Source organism: Balaenoptera acutorostrata, chromosome 18, assembly GCF_949987535.1.
Source record: "Balaenoptera acutorostrata chromosome 18, mBalAcu1.1, whole genome shotgun sequence".
Classification (NCBI taxonomy): domain Eukaryota; kingdom Metazoa; phylum Chordata; class Mammalia; order Artiodactyla; family Balaenopteridae; genus Balaenoptera; species Balaenoptera acutorostrata.
In genome coordinates this window covers 68371888-68394959 of record NC_080081.1, presented here as the reverse complement: position 1 = coordinate 68394959, position 23072 = coordinate 68371888, and the positions used below count along the sequence as shown (strand labels likewise).

Here is a 23072-nt window from a genome sequence, read left to right as displayed (position 1 = left end):
GAACTAAAGAATAGGAAGACCAAAATCAGTTAAGTACGGGACTCAGGCATAAATAACTGCTGTAAATATGATCACAAAATTCATTATAAAAACAAAATTATTGAAAATAAGGAAACAGTGTTAGAGAATGAGTAAGTAAGAGGGATCCACCCTTCTGATTAATGATACAAAGCCCGGGAAGTAGGAGAAAAAAAGGATGGAAATAAAGGCAGATGAAATTGCCTCTTGAATGAGGAAGGAAAAAAATGCCGACATCTACACCAAGGCCTGAAAGAAAAGCAGGAGTTGGCCAGAAGAACGGTCACCAAGGTCATCTGCACTGGTATCAGAGCACTGCCCCGGGATGCAGGCACCCTAACCAGGTGTCTGCCCTTGTGTCCTTCTGCCCTGGACTCGAGGTCCCCAAGGAGAGAGCCTGGTTGAAGCTGCCCGTTGCTGGCTGGAGGAAGACAGGACTTTCCGTGATGGCCCCACAGAGACAGCGCACCAGCCAGAAGAGGTTCAGGAAACTGAAGACTCAACAGGAAGAGGGTGGGGGTCAGCGCTTCCAAAACAGTAACTGTTCCCTCCCTCGGGGATGACTCGACCTGGGCTGGTGAGGGGAGTGGAAGCCAGACCACAAAGGGCCTTGTAAGTCACGCTGAGAAGTGTGTCCATTTTCCAGATGAAAATGGGAAATAAATGAAAGGTTTGGAGCAGGAGAGTAACAGATTCCATTTAGATTTTAGAAAGACGGCTCTGGCTGCTGAAAACATGCAAACCCGTGCACCAAACTGGTGTGGCTTCCAGCAGCCTAAGGTCGCATGTTTGGAGCAGCGATGAGTTTTTGCCTGGAAAAGCTCCAGGTTACCAAAAGAATTTACCCTTTGTTCCAGCCAACAGCTGAGAGAGGCCCCTGACCTCCCTTTTCTGAGACTATTTATTTTAAAAGCTTCAATTGTAAATCCTTCTTATGTCCTACAGAAAATTCTGCCTGTACCTCCCATAGCCCAAGAGTGTCTTTAAGGACCTCTAAGCTGTTCCTTTGAAATGTAATCCTAAGGACAGGGCCTGTCTCCCACCCTCTGTGGGAGGGTATACTAACTTCAGCAAATGTGTTAGCAGGCACTGATGGCCGAATCACCCAGACAGGAACTACTTACCTGCTTTTTGTAATTTCTTCACATCCCTGACTCTGCTCCAGCCCCTACTCACTCCCTCTCCCTACTCCCTCACTCTCCCTTTAAAACACCCAGTCACCTAGGCACAGGTCAGAGTTGAACTCGGGATACACTGGGGTCTCTCCTTTATTCCAAAAAAATCCATCTTTACCTAGTGTCTGGTTTTGTTCATCTTTGACACTACAATGTGGAGACAGAATTGGAGGGAGACTAATTGGAGACAGTTGCAGAGATCCCTGTATAACAGGAATGGCCCAAACCGAAGTAACAGCTCTGAGTGGTGGAGGAGCACATGAGGGCTCAAGAGAGGAAATCAACTTAGGATCAGTGGATTTTGGTAACTGACTCTGGGGACCAGCCAAGAGAGCCAAAGTATCAGAATAATGAAAAAAAATTTTATGCTGAAAAACTGTGTTCCCTACCCCTCCAAATAATTGATATGCTCTACACTATCCACTCATGAGAATGAGGGAACGGGTCATTTGGCTCAGAGCCAAATTTAAATCTCATTCATAGCAATAATATGGACTCGTCATTTGTGGCTTTCTTTTCCTTGATCCTGACTTTTACCATCTATACTTATTTTATTGTTATGCTGTGTATATCCTTTTTGGTAAGGTGTCTAAAATACCTTAAAATGACAAAATAACCAAACAACTCATCAGCCCCATATCCTCAGTCAAAACCATTTTCCCCACTCTATGACCTAAATCACAGCAAGATCCTTTTTGACCCACCTCCTAGAGTAATGGAAATGAAAACAAAAATAAACAAATGGGACCTAATGAAACTTAAAAGCTTTCACACAGCAAAGGAAACCATAAACAAGATGAAAAGACAACCCTCAGAATAGGAGAAAATATTTGCAAACGAAGCAACTGACAATGGATTAATCTCCAAAATATATAAGCAGCTCATGCAGCTCAATATCAAAAAAACAAACAACCCAATCCAAAAATGGGCAGAAGACCTAAATAGATATTTCTCTGAAGAAGACATACAGATGGCCAACACATACATGAAAAGATGCTCAACTTCACTAATAATTAGAGAAATGCAAATCAAAACCACAATGAGGTATCACCTCACACCAGTCAGAATGGTCATCATCAAAAAATCTAGAAACAATAAGTGCTGGAAAGAGTGTGGAGAAAAGGGAACCCTCCTGCACTGTTGGTGGGAATGTAAATTGATACAGCCACTATGGAGAACAGTATGGAGGTTCCTTAAAAAACTAAAAATAGAACTACCATATGACCCAGCAATCCCACTCCTGGGCATATACCCTGAGAAAACCATAATTCAAAAAGAGACATGTACCACAATGTTCATTGCAGCACTATTTACAATAGCCAGGACATGAAAGCAACCTAAATGTCCATCAACAGATGAATGGATAAAGAAGATGTGGCACATATATACAATGGAATATTACTCAGCCATAAAAAGGAACGAAACTGAGTTATTTGTAGTGAGGTGGATGAATCTAGAGTCTGTCATACAGAGGGAAGTCAGTCAGAAAGAGAAAAACAAATACCGTATGCTAATGCATATATATGGAAACTAAAAAAGCGGTACTGATGAACCTAGTGGCAGGGCAGGAATAAAGACGCAGACATAGAGAATGGACTTGAGGACACAGGTGGTGGAAGGGGAAGCTGGGATGAAGTAAGAGAGTAGCATTGACATATGTACACTATCAAACATAAAGTGGATGGCTAGTGGGAAGCTGCTGCGTAGCACAGGGAGATCAGCTCGATGCTTTGTGATGACCTAGAGGGATGGGATAGGGAGGGTGGGAGGGAGGCTCAAGAGGGAGGAGATATGGGGATATATGTATACATATAGCTGATTCACTTTGTTGTACAGCAGAAACTGACACGAGCATTGTGAAGCAATTATACTCCAATAAAGATGTGGGAAAAAAAAGAAAAAAACACTTTCCTGTCTTCCTCACTTACTAATGGTGCCATCCATTCCCCCATAACTAGCTTTCAGACCTCATCAACTAGCAGTGACTCTTCCCCCTGCCTTTCCCTTGTTGCTCACAATCAGATTGTCTGCATGTGAAGAAATTTTTAAATCAGTCCCCTCCTTTTCATTCCTACTTGCTATGAGTTTAATATTTTCTTCTTGCTTAAAAATTCCATTAGCCTCCTAGCCAGTTTCTTCACACCTTCTGACTATGCACCATTCCCATATTAAATTCTGATTATTTTTACTTTTCTGTTTTAAAACTCTGATGATGCACCAGAGCTAATAAATTAAGTTCAAACCCTTCATTCTGGCTTTAAAGATTTCCTCTTAGTATATTATACTATAAAAAAAGCCATAAACACGTTTAGAATCTCCTAAACTGAGTGCACATGTGGGTGAGGTGGGGGGAATGTCTACTTTTCTTTGCTTCATGTTTCTTTCCAGGTCCCAGATACCCCTGGCCTCTCACTCATGGAGGGGGAGGAAGAGTGAATAATGCTAGTGGCAGATGTGGGAGCTGTAGGTCAATGGTTCCTCCCTCCTCCCTCTCCTGGGTGTGCCTGCCTGCTGAGAACATGCACTCTGGGCCTCTCTTAGACTTGACATAAGCTTGCTGTAGAGAGAGGCCTTGCCCCTGGGAGGGGAAGGGACGAGGGGAGTGCTGGGATTATTCAGGATGGACAAGCCCCAATCCATTTCTGAGGTTTGGCATCAGAAATTCCATTGTTGCCACACACCTGAATGAATTTGAAGATCAAGACTAAAACATATGAAAATTGAGGCTTCTGGAGGCTGGAGGAATTCATTGGTATAATTTCAGTTTTGTGAGGACTATACCAAGCTTAGGCCATGCAGGGATTTTTAATCTTTTCACAGTTTTTCACAGCTAATACTTTGTGCTTGATTTTTCATGAAGTTGGCTCTTAGCTGCTTCAGCCAGTGTGAATGGGTTTAAGCCTCGGCTGCCTAAAGATTTTGATCTGCTGGCTTTGTATACAGGCAAGGGCTCTCTCTATATTGCCTGGGCTGCAGGCACTGACCACTTCAGGTGATCTAGAACATTAGCCACACAGGCCTTAGCAAGCAAACCTGGGTTGAGGTAGAATTTACTCTGTGGGTAGCTGCAGATGACCTTGAACAATACATGCCCAGGTAGGTCTATGTCTGAAGATAGGGCTGATATAGGGATTTAACCATCAGGAGAGAGCCTTTGAGTCCCAGTGAAGTCTTGCCTTGAAAGAGGCAGAGTTTCAGCAGCATATTTTCCTGCTTCTGCTGTGGTTTTTTAATTTTAATTTTAATTGTTTTTTTTAACTGAAGTATAGTTGATTTACAATGTTGTGTCTACCTGTGGTTTTCAGCCAGGTCGGTAAAGATAGTTAAGTTCCACATGGGTCACTGAGCAATAGCATATGAGATTCTAGCTTTAAATTGTTAACATAAAGCTCAGATAGGTAGTACCAGACCTTACTGCCCAAGTTCTATTCTACACTCAGAGCCAGAGGAATTAGTCTTAAATTTATGTGACTTGTCAACAGCCTTGAGTCACCCCCAACTATGCAAACTCAAGATGGCCCAAATTTGTTAATTTCATGAGTTCAAGCCAAGGCTTTAGATTTCAGACTGAAATCATAGGCTCAACCATAAAAGGATGGTATATTTACAATAACAACAAATGGGCATCTGTATTGAAAAAAAAAAGCCATCTTCTTAGATTATACTAGAGAAATAACTGAAATAAATTATTGCTGACCCAAAGACAAATAAAAATGCTGACCATTTTAAAATATTGTCTCTAGGGGGACATGATTGCTCAAAATCTCACAGAAAAACTGGAGTGAAAAATATGTCAGTCTTCATATCAGAACATAATCATAGGGAAAACTAAAATAAAAGAAAGGAAGAGACAGATTAAGCTGGAAGAATATTTCTTAGGAGTAAGGTTAAAATCTTAGAAGATATATTAAACAGAAATTAAACTAAAATGAGACCTCAAAGACCTTTAGATATAAAAGGAAAAGAAAAACACATTAAGGTTCTAACTGGTATTAAAGAAGGTTTTAGATAGAGGGAATATATTTGGTTGTTACTAGATTAGAAACAGTAAATCAAAAAGTTTCAAAATTATCCTGCCAAAATCTGTTATGTACTGAACTGTGTCCCCCTACAATTTACATGTTGAAGACCTAACCTCCAATGTGACTGTATTTAGAGAGGTCTTTAAAGAGGTAATTAAGGCTAAATGAGGTCCTAAGGGTGAGGCCCTAATCCAATAGTCCTGGTGTCCATATAAGAAGATGAAAAGATACCAGGGATCCTTCTAGCTCCATGAGCACAGAGAAAAGCCCATGTGAGGACACAGCAAGAAGACAGACATTTGCAAGCAAGGAGAGAGGCCTCAGGAAAAACCAAATCTGCCAATACCTTGATCTTGGACTTGTCAGCCTCCAGAATGATGAGAAAATAAATGCCTATTGTTTAAGCTACCCAGTCCACGGTATTTTGTCATGGCAGCCTGTTATAGGCTGAATATTTGTGTCCCTCCAAAATTTATATATAAAGGTTGAAGCCTTAACCTCCAGTGTGGCTATATTCAGAGATGGGGCCTCTAAGGAAGTAATTAAGGTTAAATGAGGTCATAAGGGTGGGTGGGGACTTGATCCAATATGAATTAGTACCCTTATAAGAAGAGACAGGAAAAGCCTTGTGCTCTTGCGCGCTCTATCTCTCTCTCTCTCCACTAGCACAAAGAGGAGGCCATATGAGCACACAGTGAGATGGCAGCCACCTATAAGCCAAGAGAAAAGCCCTCAGAAGAAAATCTATCTTATTGGCACCTTGATCTTGGACTTCCCAGCATGCAAACTCCTTAGCATGGAAGACAAGCCTTTCCAAAACCTGGCTTCTATGTACTTCCCTGAATGGTTTCTTGATACCATGCAGGTACCTCTGCATCCTGGGTGCCAGTTGTACCTTCCAGTTGTAGGCCTCTGAGCTTTATAAACTTTATCATATGTTTCTTGTCTGTCATGCCCTTTTATCTTAGTCCATGTAGATCTTGCATGGCTCAACTTAAGGTATCTTATCACTTCTTCTCTGAAGCTCTTAAGTCTTCCAGGTAGAATTACCCATGCATTCATAGCACCTATAACATTTTATTTTTCTTAATATTTTGTCAGTGCTTATTAAATTCTAAGTGAGTGGTTCTCAAACGATGTGATGTAGGCCCCTAGAAGGCATTTTGCAAATGCAAGGAGCATTTTTGGTTGTCATAAGATTGGAGCTTTGGGGAACTCTACAAATGTTCAGTGTGTAGTGCCAGGGATGCGAGATGCCTGCAATATGCAGACAGGCCGGTACCAAAAAGGAACTGTAGGCATCATGTCCAACTTCTGAATGTTCTTCTGGGCTTCCATGTAGGTGAAAAACTTATTAATAATTGTCTGAGTTGAGATTCAAATTCTGGTTTATATATAACCAAAAGTATGAGTTCATGGTATTAATGTATATTGAACTCACAGGAATGTAACTACCACATAAACTGAGGAAAGAATGCATTTGGTTTTTGTTCAGAACTTTACCAAGAGTTGTTCCCATTACAGAAAGCCAGGTCACCAAGGGTAGCAGCATGGGTGATATTTGAGTCACCAAAACAACACAACTGCATTGGTCTGCATTTGTAGCTATAGAATCATGGTGATTCTAAGCAAATGTACAAATTTCCTCATTTAGCTCTTCTTTCAAAATGTCAAATATAGATTTTAAATATGGACAAGTATTCAGTTAAATATTAGAAGCTGGGTTTTACAGCTTTTTTGTACAAATGAACAGTCACCAACGTGCCTACTCTGCCAGCGTGCTTTTTCTCATTAAGCCGACAAACACATCAAGATTAAGCGAGCATTTTACAAAGGAACATGTTGATTAAATTGGAAGAGATATATATTTCTATATTTAAAGAATACTAAAAACTGCAATACTGTCCCTGGAACGTTTGACAATGTTCTATGCAGAAGGAGACAGGTCTCATTGTTTTCTACAGAACAACATAAATGATCACAAAATATGGCATGCCACACAATATTCAAGAAAAATTAATCTTAGCTGTATAAAAGATAACTACAAAGAGGAAGAAAAGATCATATTAAATCATTTCCTCTATTCCACTGCAATGCTGCTTTAAGAGGGTTACAAAAGACACTGAAATCAACTGCATGATGTAAACGAGGAGATGAAAGCATCCTTTATGATAAACAAGCTTTACCATTTGCATATGTAAAGTTTCCAAGGCCTGAAAAAATTGTAGCAAAAATGTCATTTTCAAAATGACTGACAATGAATACAAAAGAATTGTCAATATTTGAAACCCTCAAAATTACTTAAAAGGAAAAAAAAACTTTTCCAACATCATTACTTATTTAACAGATGGAGAGTCAGTAATGTTAGTTCAGAGCCAATTTAAAAAAGAACCACCAAATGTTTTTACAAAGTCATTTCATTATTCATTAGCAATACTTAATTACCAAGAATCTTAGAGAAAGAGGCCACAGATCAATGAATGTTTAAAAGTAATCCCTTCAATGACAGATTACCCATAATTTATCAAATGTCAATGAAGAGTTTGAATGTCTTGTCCAAATAAGATGGCTCTCCAAGAAATTTTTTTTTTAAAGATTTGGCTCACATTATGGACTTATATGGAATTTTTGATGTAATCAATGAAAAAAATAAATATCAAATTTGAAATACTGCAAAACAATGAGGTATATCTTTTAAGCTATATTTGCAAAGGTCTTTCTCTTTATTCAATTTATAAATATTTAAATTTATATTTTGTATATAATATGCATATTTTTTAATATACAGAAAAATTGAAAGACTAGGACAATAAACATACTTATCCTCACTACCTAGATTCAAAAATTTATTTTGCCATAATTGCTTCCTATACGTATGTATATTTTAGCTAAAACATTTCAAAATAAAATATACATATCATGCCACTTCATCCCTGTATTCTCAAGCATAAATCTCCTAAACATAAGGGTATTCTCTTACATAACCACTATGTCATTACCACATCAAAAAAATTTTGGAATAATTATCTAATGTAACCTAATACTCAAGTCCATTTTCAAATGCCTCCAATTGTCCCCTAGATACCTTTTATTATTGTTTTTTGTTATTGTTTTTAAGGGGGACTCGAATCAAGTTTCACATATTGCATTTGTTTGTTGTATTCAGTCTCTTTTAATCCAAAACATTTGTCGACCCTATCTTTAAAAAAAAATTTTTTTTACATTGACTTCTTTCCACCAGACCAGTCATCTTTTAGAATTTCCACATTCTAGATGTTTCTGATTGTCTCCTCATTGTGTGGTTTAACTTATTCCTCCCTCCCTCCCCTATAAACAGGAAATTATAGGTTTCATTCGATTCATGTTAAACATTTTTGGCCAGAATACATCCTATGTGATGCTGATACTTCCTATTTGCTCACATAGGAGATCGGAGAGGTCGACTCTACCCCTATTACTAATGCAATTACCTGGGTTAGAAGGGGCAGTCAGATCTCTCCAATGTAAATGCACATTTACAGTGTAAATGAGGTCCCTCTTAAACTTAAAGGAAAGGGGATCAATCTCATTACAGTGCAGGGAATTATCGTGGCTTTTTCGACAAATCGAATATTTTATTTATTTATTTATTTTTGGCTGTGTTGGGTCTTCGGTTCGTGCGAGGGCTTTCTCTAGTTGTGGCAAGTGGGGGCCACTCTTCATCGCGGTGCGCGGGCCTTTCACTATCGCGGCCCCTCCCGTTGCGGGGCACAGGCTCCAGACGCGCAGGCTCAGTAGTTGTGGCTCACGGGCCCAGCTGCTCCGTGGCATGTGGGATCTTCCCAGACCAGGGCTCGAACCCGTGTCCCCTGCATTAGCAGGCAGATTCTCAACCACTACGCCACCAGGGAAGCCCAAATCGAATATTTTAATATAACCTTGTTCACTGATGATTTTTATACTTTCCAGCTTTGCAGCATAATCTATCTAACATGAGGATAGATGAAAGGATACTGACTCAGAAACAGATTGCTCTCATGTGGATGCTATGATGATTAGATTTAAAGATCAGTTAACATTTTATAACACCAGATGGGGTGGTTTTAAGCAGATGTGGAACATGTTAGCCAGAATTTTCAAGAAAAATTAATTGAGCTTCAAGACTTTGAGGACAAAGCATGATTTAATCAGTCTAATTTAAAAGGTTTGGGATCCAGCTAAGACTTTCACACCCACTTGTCTAAAAAGAAGCTAAGTTATGGCAGCATTTTCTACTACCTATATAGTTGAGAATGGTTTCAGTCCGTGCACTTACTATAAAAGTCTACAGGACATTTTAAACTAACGTTAATAGACAGTACAAAATATTAAAACAGACATCGGAAACACAGACATGTCCTTGAATCTTAAAGAAAGGTACTGTTTTCAAATATTTCATATTTTTATATAATCTAAAAATTTCTAAGTAGTATGATATTATGTTATGAAATTTACATTTGAAACTATGTATTTATTTTTTGGTTACTTTTTTTTTCCCCCTGCTTAATTCTGATACTCAGAGTCCCCAGAGGCCTAGCACAATCTCTCCATAGCCTTTTGTATGAATATGCTCTAAAATTAGATAATGGTGATGGCTGCACAACTCCATAAATATATTTAAAAACACGGAATTGTATCCTTTAAGTGGGTGAACTTTATGATATAGAAATATCCCAATAAGGTTTTTAAAAAAGAATGATTGATTGATTGAATAAATCTTAAACTCATAGTCCCCATCCTTGACAAATCATAGGACTTTATCAAATGTTCAGCCAATTATGATTTTACACTTTCATTTGAAATTCTAGGTATTCTCAGAATATCAAACATACAAATACATTTTATATCCAAAGCAAAATATAAATTACTATTTTATTTTAACCATCAGAACAAACTTTATTCAATACACCAACTCAGCAGCGTAGTGTAAATTCAAGAGAAGGGAAATACTGACTTGTTTTTTCCTATATTGGTAACTTACATTAAGCTCAATTAAACAACAAATGATACCTAAGAGGTAAGGGATAACTTGTCCAGGGTGGATCCCTTGCAGGCAGAGCTTCATAGAAACCTGTTTCAGCCAACTACATAAGAAATAAACCCTGGTCAGTCTCAAGGATTGGATCCTGGCACCTGATCTCACCTGGGAAGGAGCTGGTGCTTCCCTAGCTGAGCTGGCAGATTAGGGCTGGAGCCAAGGTTCTGCAGAGTCACACTACCTTGGATCTTAATTCCTCAGTATGCCAGGGGAGGGGCTGATGCTATCCTATGCTTGCAGTTTAAAGCTCCATAGCCTAAGGGTCTCAGTTGGATTCCTCTCCCAGAGTCTAACATCTGGCCCTTAGAAGGCAATGGGCAACAGTGGTTTGACACAAATACTATTGCACCCCATGCCCAGCTTGACATTGTTCCAGAAGGCTTGGTGCCTTTCCAGCTTGGTCCTTTGCCATTTTGACATACCATTAGTATACCCTTATCCATCCTAAATATATTTCTAGAAAGACTACTGGAATGGATAAAGATTTTAAACATTGTTCAGTTTTTTAAATTGAAGCACAGTATTGTGTTAGTTTCAGGTATACAGCAAAGTGATCTAGTTATATATTTTTTTCAGATTTTTTTCCCTCATAGGTTATTACAAGATATTGAATACAGTTCCCTGTGCTATACAGTAAATTCTTGTTGCTTATCTATTTTATGTATACTAGTTTGTAGAGTCAAATTTTCATATTTATTTACTTTGATAAAGAAAAGAAAAATCCAAGATAGCTTTTTATCATATTGAGAAAATACAGATGTACGAATGTATAGTGTTGAACATTAAACATCACCTTAGAGTTACTGTCAAGCTAGAAGTTACTTGACAATTACTTTCCCCCCTTTTTTTTTCCTTTTGGAAAAATTAAGTACTTCTTTTATTAATAATTGGTTAATAAACCTGGCACTTTGGGCTTCCCTGGTGGCGCAGTGGTTGAGAATCTGCCTGCCAATGCGGGGGACACGGGTTCGAGCCCTGGTCTGGGAGGATCCCACATGCCGCGGAGCAACTAGGCCCGTGAGCCACAACTACTGAGCCTGCGCGTCTGGAGCCTGTGCTCCGCAACAAGAGAGGCCGCGATAGTGAGAGGCCCGCGCACCGCGATGAAGAGTGGTCCCCGCTTGCCGCAGCTAGAGAAAGCCCTCGCACAGAAACGAAGACCCAACACAGCCAAAAATAAATAAATAAATTAATTAATTAAAAAAAAAAAAAACCTGCTGTCATTTATTAAATACTATATAACAGGAATTTGTACTAGGATTTAAACAGTACTACCCTCAGTGATATGCTCGTAAATTTTTTAAAACAAGTTAACTGATATAAAGAATGTTTAGCACACAATTTACAATTAATGATACAATACATAAGACTCTTATTTATTATACTTCAGTATGACTTGCCATTTCTTGCAAAATCCACTATCAGTTTTTATAATTATTTCACCAACAATAGTGTCACAAATTCAAACAATAAATAAATGCTTGATTGATTTTTCTCTAATACAGCAAGGAAGTTGCTCACATTATTGACCAAGAGTGTAGTTCTGACATGAATGTTGGCGGAGATTTTGTTTACATTAAGGACAAAAGTGAAACAATGAAGATGTATGCCAAAACTTCACTTGTTTTTCAATGACGTAAGCAACTTCTTTGCTGAAATAATGAGAGTTGTCAAAAAATGAAAGAATATTTCCTCAGTTGGGGGGAGGGGGTATTGACAATGTGACAGCCCCAGACATGAAACATTTTAAGTTTAATCTTCGTTAACATTTTTACTATTACTTTCTTAAGTCTGGAGACAACCAACAATAATTCAAGCCTGCTTTGTAGCATTTGACAATTTCCATGGTGTAAATATTCCCACCATGGCTGGTTTCAAGTTACCAACATACCACTGAATGCAGAGTTGGGAAGAAATATGCAGTATCATACCACTAACCAGTGTTTCCACATACACATACAATGGACATAAATAATCTTACCAGCAGAGCTAAGAGTAAAACAATTAGAAAGAGATGAGTTTCAAGTTTTTTAGCCTTTGTTTCTAACATAATTTAACTGTAAATTTATGGAATTTAATTTTTAAATGAATTCGTGAAATTTTAACAGTGGGCACTCATCAACTGGCTCTAGCACACAACCAACCGACTGCCCGTTTTACCAGTGAGAAAACTGAAGCTCAGAGAGGCAGTCATTAACTAGCCCTGGTCACACAGCACAGTGCCAGCCAGGTCGGTCTAATTGCAAACCTTCTCCCTTCCACCGTGCCTCTCCTTCAAATGTAGCTGGTGACCGACCCACACATCAACACCCAAACACTAACGTCAATGGATTGGTCATTTGTTGGATAACCATTGCTTTCCTTTCCAATAGGTGGAATGGGAACTCTGACCAGGGCAGGGGGAAGAAATAAAAGGAAAGAGCACATCTACCCGACAGTTTTGCTCAGGACATGGCAGGATCCGACCCTTCCCGAGATTTGGCTGGGTCAAGATTCAGCAACCAGCAATCGTGTGACAACTGGTAGAAATGATAGATCATTGTGTGGTTTTTTTTTTAACATTTGTCATTCAGTATTCCTTTTCACACATTTTCACTATAGTTACTGAAAACGTTATTTAAGACTTACCTTAGAGGTCACAGCAAAGGCCAAGTATTAAAAATCAAATAAGTTTCCAAGAGAGAAAAAGGTTTCAGGAGTAAATCATTTAGTTCTCCACACAAATACTCCTTGGCCCCCGGTCTGGTCCACTCCTTCTCCACGGTACCATTTTCAAATCGGCCGCCTCTGCCTTCCTTGACTGCTAATTACTGGGGCCCGGTTGTGACACTGCCACATCCCAGCATCACATCTCCCTTTTCAGTCAGCTTTTCAGTCAGAAATATTTTAATGAGCGTCCTGACGCCACATAAGATTGCTCAGGAACAATCTGAATTTACATTGTGGAGTTCCACTACAAAGTGCTTTGAAACGTTTTAGGCAGAGGAGGTTCCAGGCAAAAAGCACTGTCCCGCCCAGCACCTCAAGACCTCAAGTGCGCTCACCAAACCGGCGGACGCCGGCGGTGCCCGCGCGGCGCAGCTTCTCCCGCCAGAGCCCACAGCACATGCGCAGTCAGACCCCCCGGCGGCCGCTCAGCTCCGCCCCTCGGAGGCGCCGGGTTCCCTGAAAGGCACAGAGCGCGGAGACGCTCAAGCGCGGGCTGCAGCCGCGCAGGCGCAGTCGGGGCGCCATCGCGGAGCCAACCAGTTTTCCTCTCGCGGGGACTGGGCCGTTGGTTTGCTAAGTGCAGTTGGGCCCGGCAGGTGCTGAAGGGTTGGGGTCGTGGACCCCCGCCAGGTCTCAGCAGCACGGAGGTGCAGGCTGTCGCCGAGGGCGCGGGGCCGGGCGCCGCTAGCGGCGCGCTCCGCCCCGGGGCCTCCGCCCCTGCCCCCGGCCAGGCCCGGGCTCCAGCCCCCGTCCCAGCCGCGGCCTCGCAGTTCACCCTGCTGGTGATGCGCCCCTGTGGAGGGCCGGACGAGGCTGTGGCCGAGGGCGTCCTGCGGCAGGCTCCGGCCCTGGGGGGCAGCGCCGGGGCGGGCAAGCCCGTTCGGTACCTGTGCGAAGTGGCTGGGGATGGCGAGGAGGAGGTGGGGGAAGACGAGACAGACCTGCTGGACACTTCGGACCCCCCGGGGGGAGGCGAGAGCACGGCTAGTTTGGAGGATCTGGAGGACGAGGAGACCCACTCTGGGGGAGAGGGCGGCAGCGGTGGAGCCCGGAGACGGGGCAGCGGCGGGGGCAGCATGAGCAAGACCTGCACCTACGAGGGCTGCAGCGAGACCACGAGCCAGGTGGCCAAGCAGCGCAAGCCGTGGATGTGCAAGAAACACCGCAACAAGATGTACAAGGATAAGTACAAGAAGAAGAAAAGCGACCAGGCCCTGAACTGCGGTGGGGCCGCCCAGGCTGGCAGCGCAGGAAACGTCAAACTTGAGGTATCAGCTGGGGTCTGGGGGAGTGGGAGGTGGAAAAAGAAACCCCACTCTGGCCGCCTACCGCCTCCCAGATGCGCCAGGTTGCTGTGGCTGGACTTGTGGCTGAGAGTTAATGAGTACTTGCCCTCAAGTACAGTTTATACAAACATATGCAAAGCCTGAACGGTTCTGGTGCATCTTTGTGAGAGATGAATAAATCTCAATGAAAATGATGTGACATGTCAGCAAAGCTGTCGTTTCAAAGATCTGGGATATGGGCTGGAAGGGCAGATAGTAAATGATTGACCTGATTCATCACTAGAGGAGCAGGCAAAGAGACTTAGGAACCTGCGTGAAATCGGTACTTTGGAGAAGATAATCTCTTCCTGTTTTCACTACCGTATTCTCGGTATCCTTTTCTTAGTATACCTATTCTTAGTACCCTGTTCTCAGTACCCCTATTTAGAGTACTCTTTTAGTGTTCTTAGTGTTATTTTCTCAGTTAAACCTATTCCCAGTTCTCTGTTTTTAGTACTCTGTGCTTAGTACTACTGTGTTCTCAGTGTCCTGTTCTCAGTTGATATATTCTTAGTATCCCAATTCTCAGTAAATAAGCCACTTATTACAGAATAAAATAGTCATTTGTCCCTCTGTTTGTCCCAAACGTACCCATTCACTTCAGAATTCTTTACAGAGAGAAGGGATGATATACTTCTTTTCAAGAAGGAAGTATTTTACCTGTAGCAACTTTTTTTTTTTTAATTGCCCAGCATTTACATCTACAGTTTGAGGAAAATGTACAAAAGGCAAATAGATACTGAATTCGAATCTCTCCCTCCACCCCCCCACAAAAAGAACCTTAATAATTTTCCTATTCTAAAATAATTTGCATGATTTTTTTAGGGAAGAGAATTAATTGCTATAAGCAACAAATAATAGCCATTTATCTTACAGTATGGGACACTTTACCAGTTCTGAGGAATCAAGAGCTGTAAGTCTTTGTTGAACTGAGTGTAAAGAAAATAACTAACAGGGACAGGCAGGATACATTAAGGGCCAACTGTGTACAGTGGTGCTTTAGTAGTGGAGAGGACAGATCATTGTAGGCTAAGATATTCTAGAAAGGCTTTGCAAAGAAAATACAACTCAGTATAAGCCAGAAAGGACGGCTAATAGTATGTGCTTAATCAGCTAAGTTTCTTAATGTGCCAGGCACTGTGCTAAACTGTAAATGGAGCCTCACACCCTTCAGCAATGAGATAAGTACTATATTTTACATACGTGGAACCGAGGCACAGAGAGGTTAAGTGACTTGGCCTAGGTCATGCAGCCAGCAAGTACTCAAACCCAAGCAATCCGGTTCTAGAGCCTTCACTCTTATCCCCACACTATACTGCGTCCCTAGAATTTTGGTGATGAAAAGAAAGAGAATACATTTTAATAAAGGAAGGGAAGTGGGAATACAGAAGGCACTTTTGGGAAGGCAGCAAGGGGACCATTCTAGCTAAAGCAGAATATTTATGTGGAAAATTCACAAAAGATAAATTTAAGAGTCTGAAGCCAATTTTTGTATGATGTTGAATGCCAGGCAATGGATTTTGAATTCGGAGTCTTCAAAAGAAAGTTCCTAGTTAGGAAGTAACAGGGGCTCCTACTCTGATGGGGTGGATTAAAGTCAAGAGCTTATAGATTTAGAGATGTTTTAGGAGATGATGATAGTAGGACTGGTAGGTGGTGATGGGGTCTTCTGCCACAGTGTGAGCAGCAAGATTAGAAATTAAGGTATTTAAAAATCAGTATTTCTTACACAAATCAAGGTTAAATGAGAAACAAATGTATATAATATTTAGTCGATGTATCTAAAAATTATGCTGTGTGAGAGACACATAAAGGAACCAGAGATGAAAGAACTGACCTGTGGGATTGATCATTATCGTTAGATATCTAAAAGGCTATCATTTGGAAGAAGCAGTAGACTTATTTTGCATAGTTCTGGAGTAACCAGGACTCTTAGGTGAAAATCACAGGTGTTATGTGTTTCAGCTCAACCTAAGTAAACGCTCCCTACATGTTCGATATTCAAAACCAAATAGGATGCTTCAAAAGTTGGTAACTCCTTAGGACAAAAAGTGTTGAAAATTTTTGAAAAGGGAATTCCAACACTTGTAGAAGTTTGAACTAGATGACTCAAGTTTATTTTCACTACAAGCTTCTGTGATTTTGTGTTATTAACATTCAGAATGTACACAGTGCTGTGTGTGAGGTTGTGAGAACGCAGGGTACTCCACCATCAATTTTGGCATCCCATTTCTTGTGCAATAAAAATGAAGCACAGTCCCATAAGTAGTTAATCCTATGGGGAGAGAGGGAGGAAAAAATTATTTTTGTTTTCTCTGGGTATTAGATTCCTCTTTTTACACTTTTTTATACTGTGAGGCTTAAAATGTTAAGGGATTGAACATTTTTTTTAACATCAGATTGATAAACTTCTCATAGTGAAAGAGATAAAGAAAGGGAGTATTCTAATAGACAACTCAGAGGACATTAGAAAGAAGGTCAAGAGAAAAAAACAACTTCAATAATAACCAAAATGAAGAGCAGAATAAGAGTGAATTCATACGTGGCATGGCTTACGTGACTTTATATTTAGTCAGAAGTTTTGGATGTGGTCAGTATTGTATCATGGTTTTATAAGAGTCAGAATGTTTCAGTGAACTAACATTTTGTTAGCCAGGAAAATTGTATTTAAGATTTTATCAGGTCAGTGGGGATACATAGTTGGTAGTAAGCGCTGCTGATTTTGTTTGAGGAAGGATGTCTCAAAGAGTATGGTGTCATTTTAGGACTTGCCTGTTTTGTCTACACCAGTGGCAGGAGATTACTTATATCAGTGCTTTCCAGTCTTTTCAAAGCCAGTTTGTCATTTTTCTCCTGGTGACTTCCAAATTTTGAAATCTTTGTGTATTAATTGATTCTTTGAGTAATATTTTACTCTCCCTCCCCTTTTGCTGTTGTTAATTTGCTTGTTGTTGTTTTGTTGGGCAAAAAACTATCAAGAGTGTTTCATTAGCACTACATAAATGGCCTTTGAGTTCATATATTCCATCCAAAGGCAGGCAAACTTTGGTTTGGCCTGGATAGCTTTATCTGAAGAGAATGTTCAGTTTCCACTTGGCACTTTTTTGTAATATTGAAAATCGCTCACAAATATTAAAATAGGTCCCCTTCCCCTACCCTGCCCTACTATTGATTTTTGAGACCTTCTGGAAACTGAAGATCCCAGGTTGGAAGTCCTGGAGGGAGAGGGAGTGAGGCATGTTATATAAAATTAACTGCCAACACTTTGCCTAATGACTTAAAGAGGGACTTTCTCAAAGGCTCCCAGGAACTGGGCAAGAAGGAAGAGAAGCAAAGACCTGTTTATTACATCATCGAAATGCCTCTAATCATGGATTATTATATCAACATTTAATCCTATTTGCATTTTTATCTTTTATCCCAGGAAAGTGCAGATAATATACTCTCCATTGTTAAACAGAGAACAGGATCTTTTGGGGATCGACCTGCAAGACCTACTCTTTTAGAACAAGTGTTAAATCAGAAAAGACTGGTAAATATCTGTTTGTAAAGTAGTTACAAATCTAACAGAAGTTGTTTGTTATAAATGGAACTATTTAGCTTTTGAGATCTTAAAATTTGTTAAACTGGTCATCAGAATAGAATTGTGGGGGCTTCCCTGGTGGCGCAGTGGTTGAGAATCCGCCTGCCAGTGCAGGGGACACGGGTTCGAGCCCTGGTCTGGGAAGATCCCACATGCCGCGGAGCGGCTGGGCCCGTGAGCCACAATTACTGAGCCTGCGCGTCTGGAGCCTGTGCTCCGCTACAAGAGAGGCCGCGATAGTGAGAGGCCCGCGCACCGCGATGGAGAGTGGCCCCCGCTTGCCACAACTAGAGAAAGCCCTCGCACAGAAACGAAGACCCAACACAGCCAAAAATTAATTAATTAATTAATTTAAAAAAATAGAATTGTGCCTCTGCCAGTACACGTTGGAATCTCATAAAGACAAAATTACAAAGAAAATATAATTTCACTACATAAAAATGAATATTGTAGTTAAAAATGGTGGTAAAAATAAAAATGCAAACTTGAAAAAAACATATAGGAAAAACATTTGCAACAAATATGTAAAAGACTGTGGTTGGTATGGTTGACATTTTTATCACACAGGTGAGGAAAAAATTTTGGCCTCAATACATTGCAAAAAATATAAACAGAAAAAAGCAGAATGCTTCCCTTATATGATATGGAAAGATATTTCATATCAGTAAAAATCACACAATAAACAGTACAATAAGTGAAAATTATTTAAATGATAACACACAGTGATGTTGAGGGTTCCATGAAAGGGACTCATTCTGCTGATGGCATCTTGTATTAGTACAGTACTTTAGAAAGCAGCTGGGCGGTCTGTATCAGGAGTCCTTAAAATGGTCATCCCTTCACTCAGAAATCATACTTACTGTGAAGACATTCTCAGGAAACAAATCCTAAATATGGATAAATTAAGCATAAGGATATTTGCCAGAAATGTATTTATCACAAACAGTAAAATGGTAGTTTAAACAACCTCAATGTCCAACTGTCTCATAACAGCTAAGTAGACTTTAGTACATTTACTTAATAAAGGTTGGGCAGTCTTTACAAATAAATTTTAAAGAAAAGTAATAAATAGGAAATATACTATGCTGTAATATTAAATTTTAAAAATCAGTATTTAATGATAATGTTTCCACCTTATTTGGTTTATCTTGTTCACTTTATTAGGTTCAAGGTTTTTTTACCTTCATCAATTTATATAAGTATTTTATTTTAATAAAAACATTAGCCATAGTCTATTATATTTGTCATATGAGTATAACTATATTTAAAAATGGTGAGTGTATAAAACTGTTGGTTGTTTCAGAGCAGTTGTATTTCTTTTCTGAAATTTTGGTAATGTGCTAATATTACTTTTATTATACATGTATACCTATATATACACACACATACGTATACACACAGACACATACCATTTTTAATTTCTCAGAAAGACTTAGTAAGCTAGTGGGAGGAACTTGAGTTCCAGTACTAGTCATACATGTATGTGTTTCTAAACTGGCATTTAACCATGTTCACATGGTGTGCCTTTTCATTTCCTTTTTTTTTCTTGCTGTAATCCAGTGCTGTTCTTGGCTCTTATGTTTCATAAAGGGTATATACATGCTGGCATATCATAAAAGCATTTCCTTTGTGTGCAAAATCACCAATAAGATAAGGCTTCCTTCACCCGTGAGTTTTAGGTTTTAGTATTTGATGTATGACATCAAATTTTATTATTATTAGTTTGCAGTTTAATTGCAGTACATCAGATGCAGAAGTGAATTCAATTTAGGCATGTTTCGTTTCGTAAGCATATTGTATCCTGTGTAAGGATATAGCAGAGTAATTTTATAGCATGAATATGATCTAATCCCATAAAAATAATGCTATTAATATATTTTTTATTTTTCCTTTTTAAGTCATTACTAAGAAGTCCAGAAGTGGTGCAGTTTTTACAGAAACAGCAACAGCTATTAAATCAGCACGTTTTGGAGCAAAGACAACAGCAGTTTCCAGGAACATCAGTGTGAGCGAATTTATCAAGAAGTCCTACACGTTTTTTATCTTATTGTAGTGGATGGACATATTTTTATACTAAAGATAAATGGGGTAAGATTTGCCAGTAGAAGGTAAACAGTCATTTTCCTGTGAATGTATGTGTGCATTTGGGGACAAATAAGTATTGCACGTTGTGCATCTAATCCTTTCAGATCACTGTGGATTTGAAGAAATCAGCTTATCTTTCCAAAGTAATATTTAATTACAATGTTTTTTTAAACAAAATGTTTCTCTTCAGTCATTGTTACTGAAGGTAATGAAGCAGTTGCTTTCTGTGGAAGTCAGGAAGTTAATAGATATTAATCTTGAATCATCTAACTCAGTGATTCTCATCAAGGGGCAGTTGGAAACATATGGGTATGTTTTTGCTTGTCACGGCGACCTTGAAAACTGCTGGGTTTTAGTGAATGGGACAGGAATGCTAGGTGTCTGGAATGGTCCTCCACAACTAAGAATTATGTTACACGCAATGCCAATAATCCCCGTTAAGAAACACTGAGAGCTACTTGTGATGATAAAATGTAGTTGGGGCACCTAGAACTGGGTTCTCGTAATAACCTTTTCTTTGCAGTTAAGACTGGAGCTGTCAAAGAGGTAAGCATATTTTCTGTGTATAAGGAAAGTGATCATTGTTAAATAGCTGTGAGATTAGGATGTGCATCTCCTTTCAGAGATGTGCTGGTAAAACCCGAGAGAGATTAACCAAGTACCCTGGAATGAGTGCATCTCCTAAAGTTGGCTTCTCTATTTCTTGTTACCTATTAGTGTTGATCTCATTTAAAACAGACACTCTTGTGTGTTGAATTTGTGAACAGTACAAATGTATCTCATCCCACCAATGTCAGGACAAAATTACTTTTTTATACTCATTTCTTTTTAAAAAAAGAGATCCTGAATATAAGAATAACACTCCAGCATTTTGTCAGTGTTTTTCAAAATTGAGCTATTTTAAGATTGTGTTATTCCTAAGTAATGTTCAAAGAGTGATGGGTAATCTGGATAGATACTTTTTTCTTGTATTTTCTCCTAGGAAAACTTTTAAAAGGCAAAGCTTACCAATAAGAGTATCACGTCAAATGTCAAGAAAGTATTTCCAGTGTTAGGACAATAAATGCATGTGCCTCAAGTTAAACTGTGCAAAAATTTGTTTGTTTCTTGGGTTTTAAGCTCTGAAATATATATCAAGTTAAACTTAGTCATGGCTGTTCTAAGATGTACTTAAGGACAGAAGGAATCTTTATGTTCATTTTTATATGTGTTTTATACCTGCATATCTGTGCAAAAATGCTTTTACCAGAATTATTCATTAAAGTCCAGTTACTGACCTTTGAGTTGTCCGAGTCACTTATTCTATTCTTTAGTTGCTCCGCACCGGATACAGAGGAATTCATTTCCATTTGTTATTAACTGTTAGCTTGTTTTCTTACTTATGGTGTTGGGAGCTTTATTGAATCCCTAGAGTATAAGTTAACTTTTGTAGTAAAAAGAAAACAAAAAAACCCAGCTTATCCTTCTTCAAATGGAACACGAGGATTAGGAAAGGAGGGAAAGTAATAGGCCAGTGAGAGCTGAATTAAAAGAAAAGGAATTGAATTTATTTATATATATATAATATATATTATAGAAAACAGTAAGGTTTTTACATATTTAGGGTAGATTTATTGCAATATGTCCCCAACTTTTTTATCCCTGCATATATTTATAACTCTTGTCATATGACTTTGCTGTTCCTCCCACCGAGAGGTTGAGTTTATTTACCCCTTAAATCTGGAGGACTGGCCCTGTGACTTGTTTTGGCCAATAGAATACAGAGGAAATAATAACATGGCAGCTCTGAGTAGACAGACTTCCAAAGGTTTTGAACACTTCGGCTAGTCCTTTTAGAATGCTACCCAGCTGCCATGGTAACAAACCCAGACCAGCACAACCTGCAGGATAATGAGACACATGGCCCAGTCACCTCTGTTGTACTAGCCAATAGCCAGTAAACAGCCAGATATGTGAGTGAGGCTGTGCTAGACTAGCTGTGCCCCAGCCAGCCCGCTGGCTGACTGCAGGTGCATTTGATCTGGTCCAGACTGGCAGAACCACCCAGCTGACCTGTAGACTTGTGGGCAACAATACTTACGATTGTAAGCCACAGAGTTGTGGGATGGTTTGTTATGCAGCATTCTTGAAACAGTAGGTAACTGATACACCTAACTGTATAGTTGTTTCTGTGTAACAAATCACCCCAAAATTTAGTGGCTTAAAAACAATTTATTATTTCTCACAGTTCTGTATATGATTACTATGGTTTTAAATAACTCTGCAAAAGCTTTCAAGGTAGGTGTGGTAGACTGCACTTTCCAAAGATGGCCACAACAAAATCTCCCATCCCATATACTCTTATGTGATGTGGCCCATTAAGAACTAGATTTTATTTTTCTGCCCCCTTGAATTTGAGCAGGCCCTGTGACTGCTCTAACCATATGACAAAGTGATGTTATCCTAGTTGATTTGAGTCTAGAGGAAAGGAGATATAGTAAGTGTAGATATGGAATATTTGCAGTAATAACATAAAGGCATTCACAGCTTGCATTTTCCAGCAAAGTCATCTGCTATTGTAGACTTGGGGAAAGGAGCAGAGAGAAGTCATCTGCTAATATGGAGCGGGGGAGTTGATAAGAGACTGTAGGAAAAGGAAAAATTAGAAAGACATTGAAGTCAGTGAGAAAGATGGCTAGTAGCTAGTAGCCTGCTAATAGTCCCCTGATAACTTTTTTCCTTCTTTCATAATAATAGAAGTTTTGGTTGGGAATGTACCCACCTAACAATACAGCCGATTCTCACGTAATGTCATGCGAAAGAATCCAGACACAAATGATGTGTGGATGATTCAATTTGTATAAAGTACAGAAGCAGGTGAAACTATTATTGTTAGAACACAGAGGAGTGGTTTCCCTTTGGGTGGGGATAGAGCCTAGAAGGGCATGAGGAGGCTTCAGGGGTTCTGGTGATGCTCTCGTTTTGTCCTGGATGCTGGTTATGCATGTATGTTCTGTTAATGAAAGGTCAGCAAGCTATGCATGTATGACTTTTGTACTTTTCGGTATATATTTTTTATTTCAGTTTAAAAAAATTTTAAGACTGTTTTTCAGCTGCCCT

The 23072-nt window shown here is 39.5% G+C and overlaps 1 protein-coding gene across 1 annotated transcript; it reads left to right on the top strand.

Moving 5' to 3' along the window:
* Nucleotides 1–245: 245 nt before the first annotated feature.
* RFXAP (regulatory factor X associated protein) lies at nt 246–21250 on the top strand. Its single transcript, XM_057532711.1, has 4 exons — nt 246–555; nt 13251–14248; nt 17730–17837; nt 19787–21250. Exons 1-4 carry the CDS (start codon nt 246–248, stop codon nt 19895–19897), a joined length of 1527 nt encoding a protein of 508 aa, XP_057388694.1. The 3' UTR covers nt 19898–21250.
* Nucleotides 21251–23072: the final 1822 nt, after the last annotated feature.

What these genes read in the sequence shown, in the direction of transcription:
- RFXAP (XM_057532711.1), top strand. Translation starts at nt 246, where the DNA reads ATGCCGACATCTACACCAAGGCCTGAAAGAAAAGCAGGAGTTGGCCAG. An exon ending in CAGGAAACGTCAAACTTGAG is followed by an intron (nt 14,249 to 17,729) that starts GTATCAGCTGGG and finishes CTTTTATCCCAG; the next exon opens with GAAAGTGCAGATAATATACT. An exon ending in TGTTAAATCAGAAAAGACTG is followed by an intron (nt 17,838 to 19,786) that starts GTAAATATCTGT and finishes TTCCTTTTTAAG; the next exon opens with TCATTACTAAGAAGTCCAGA.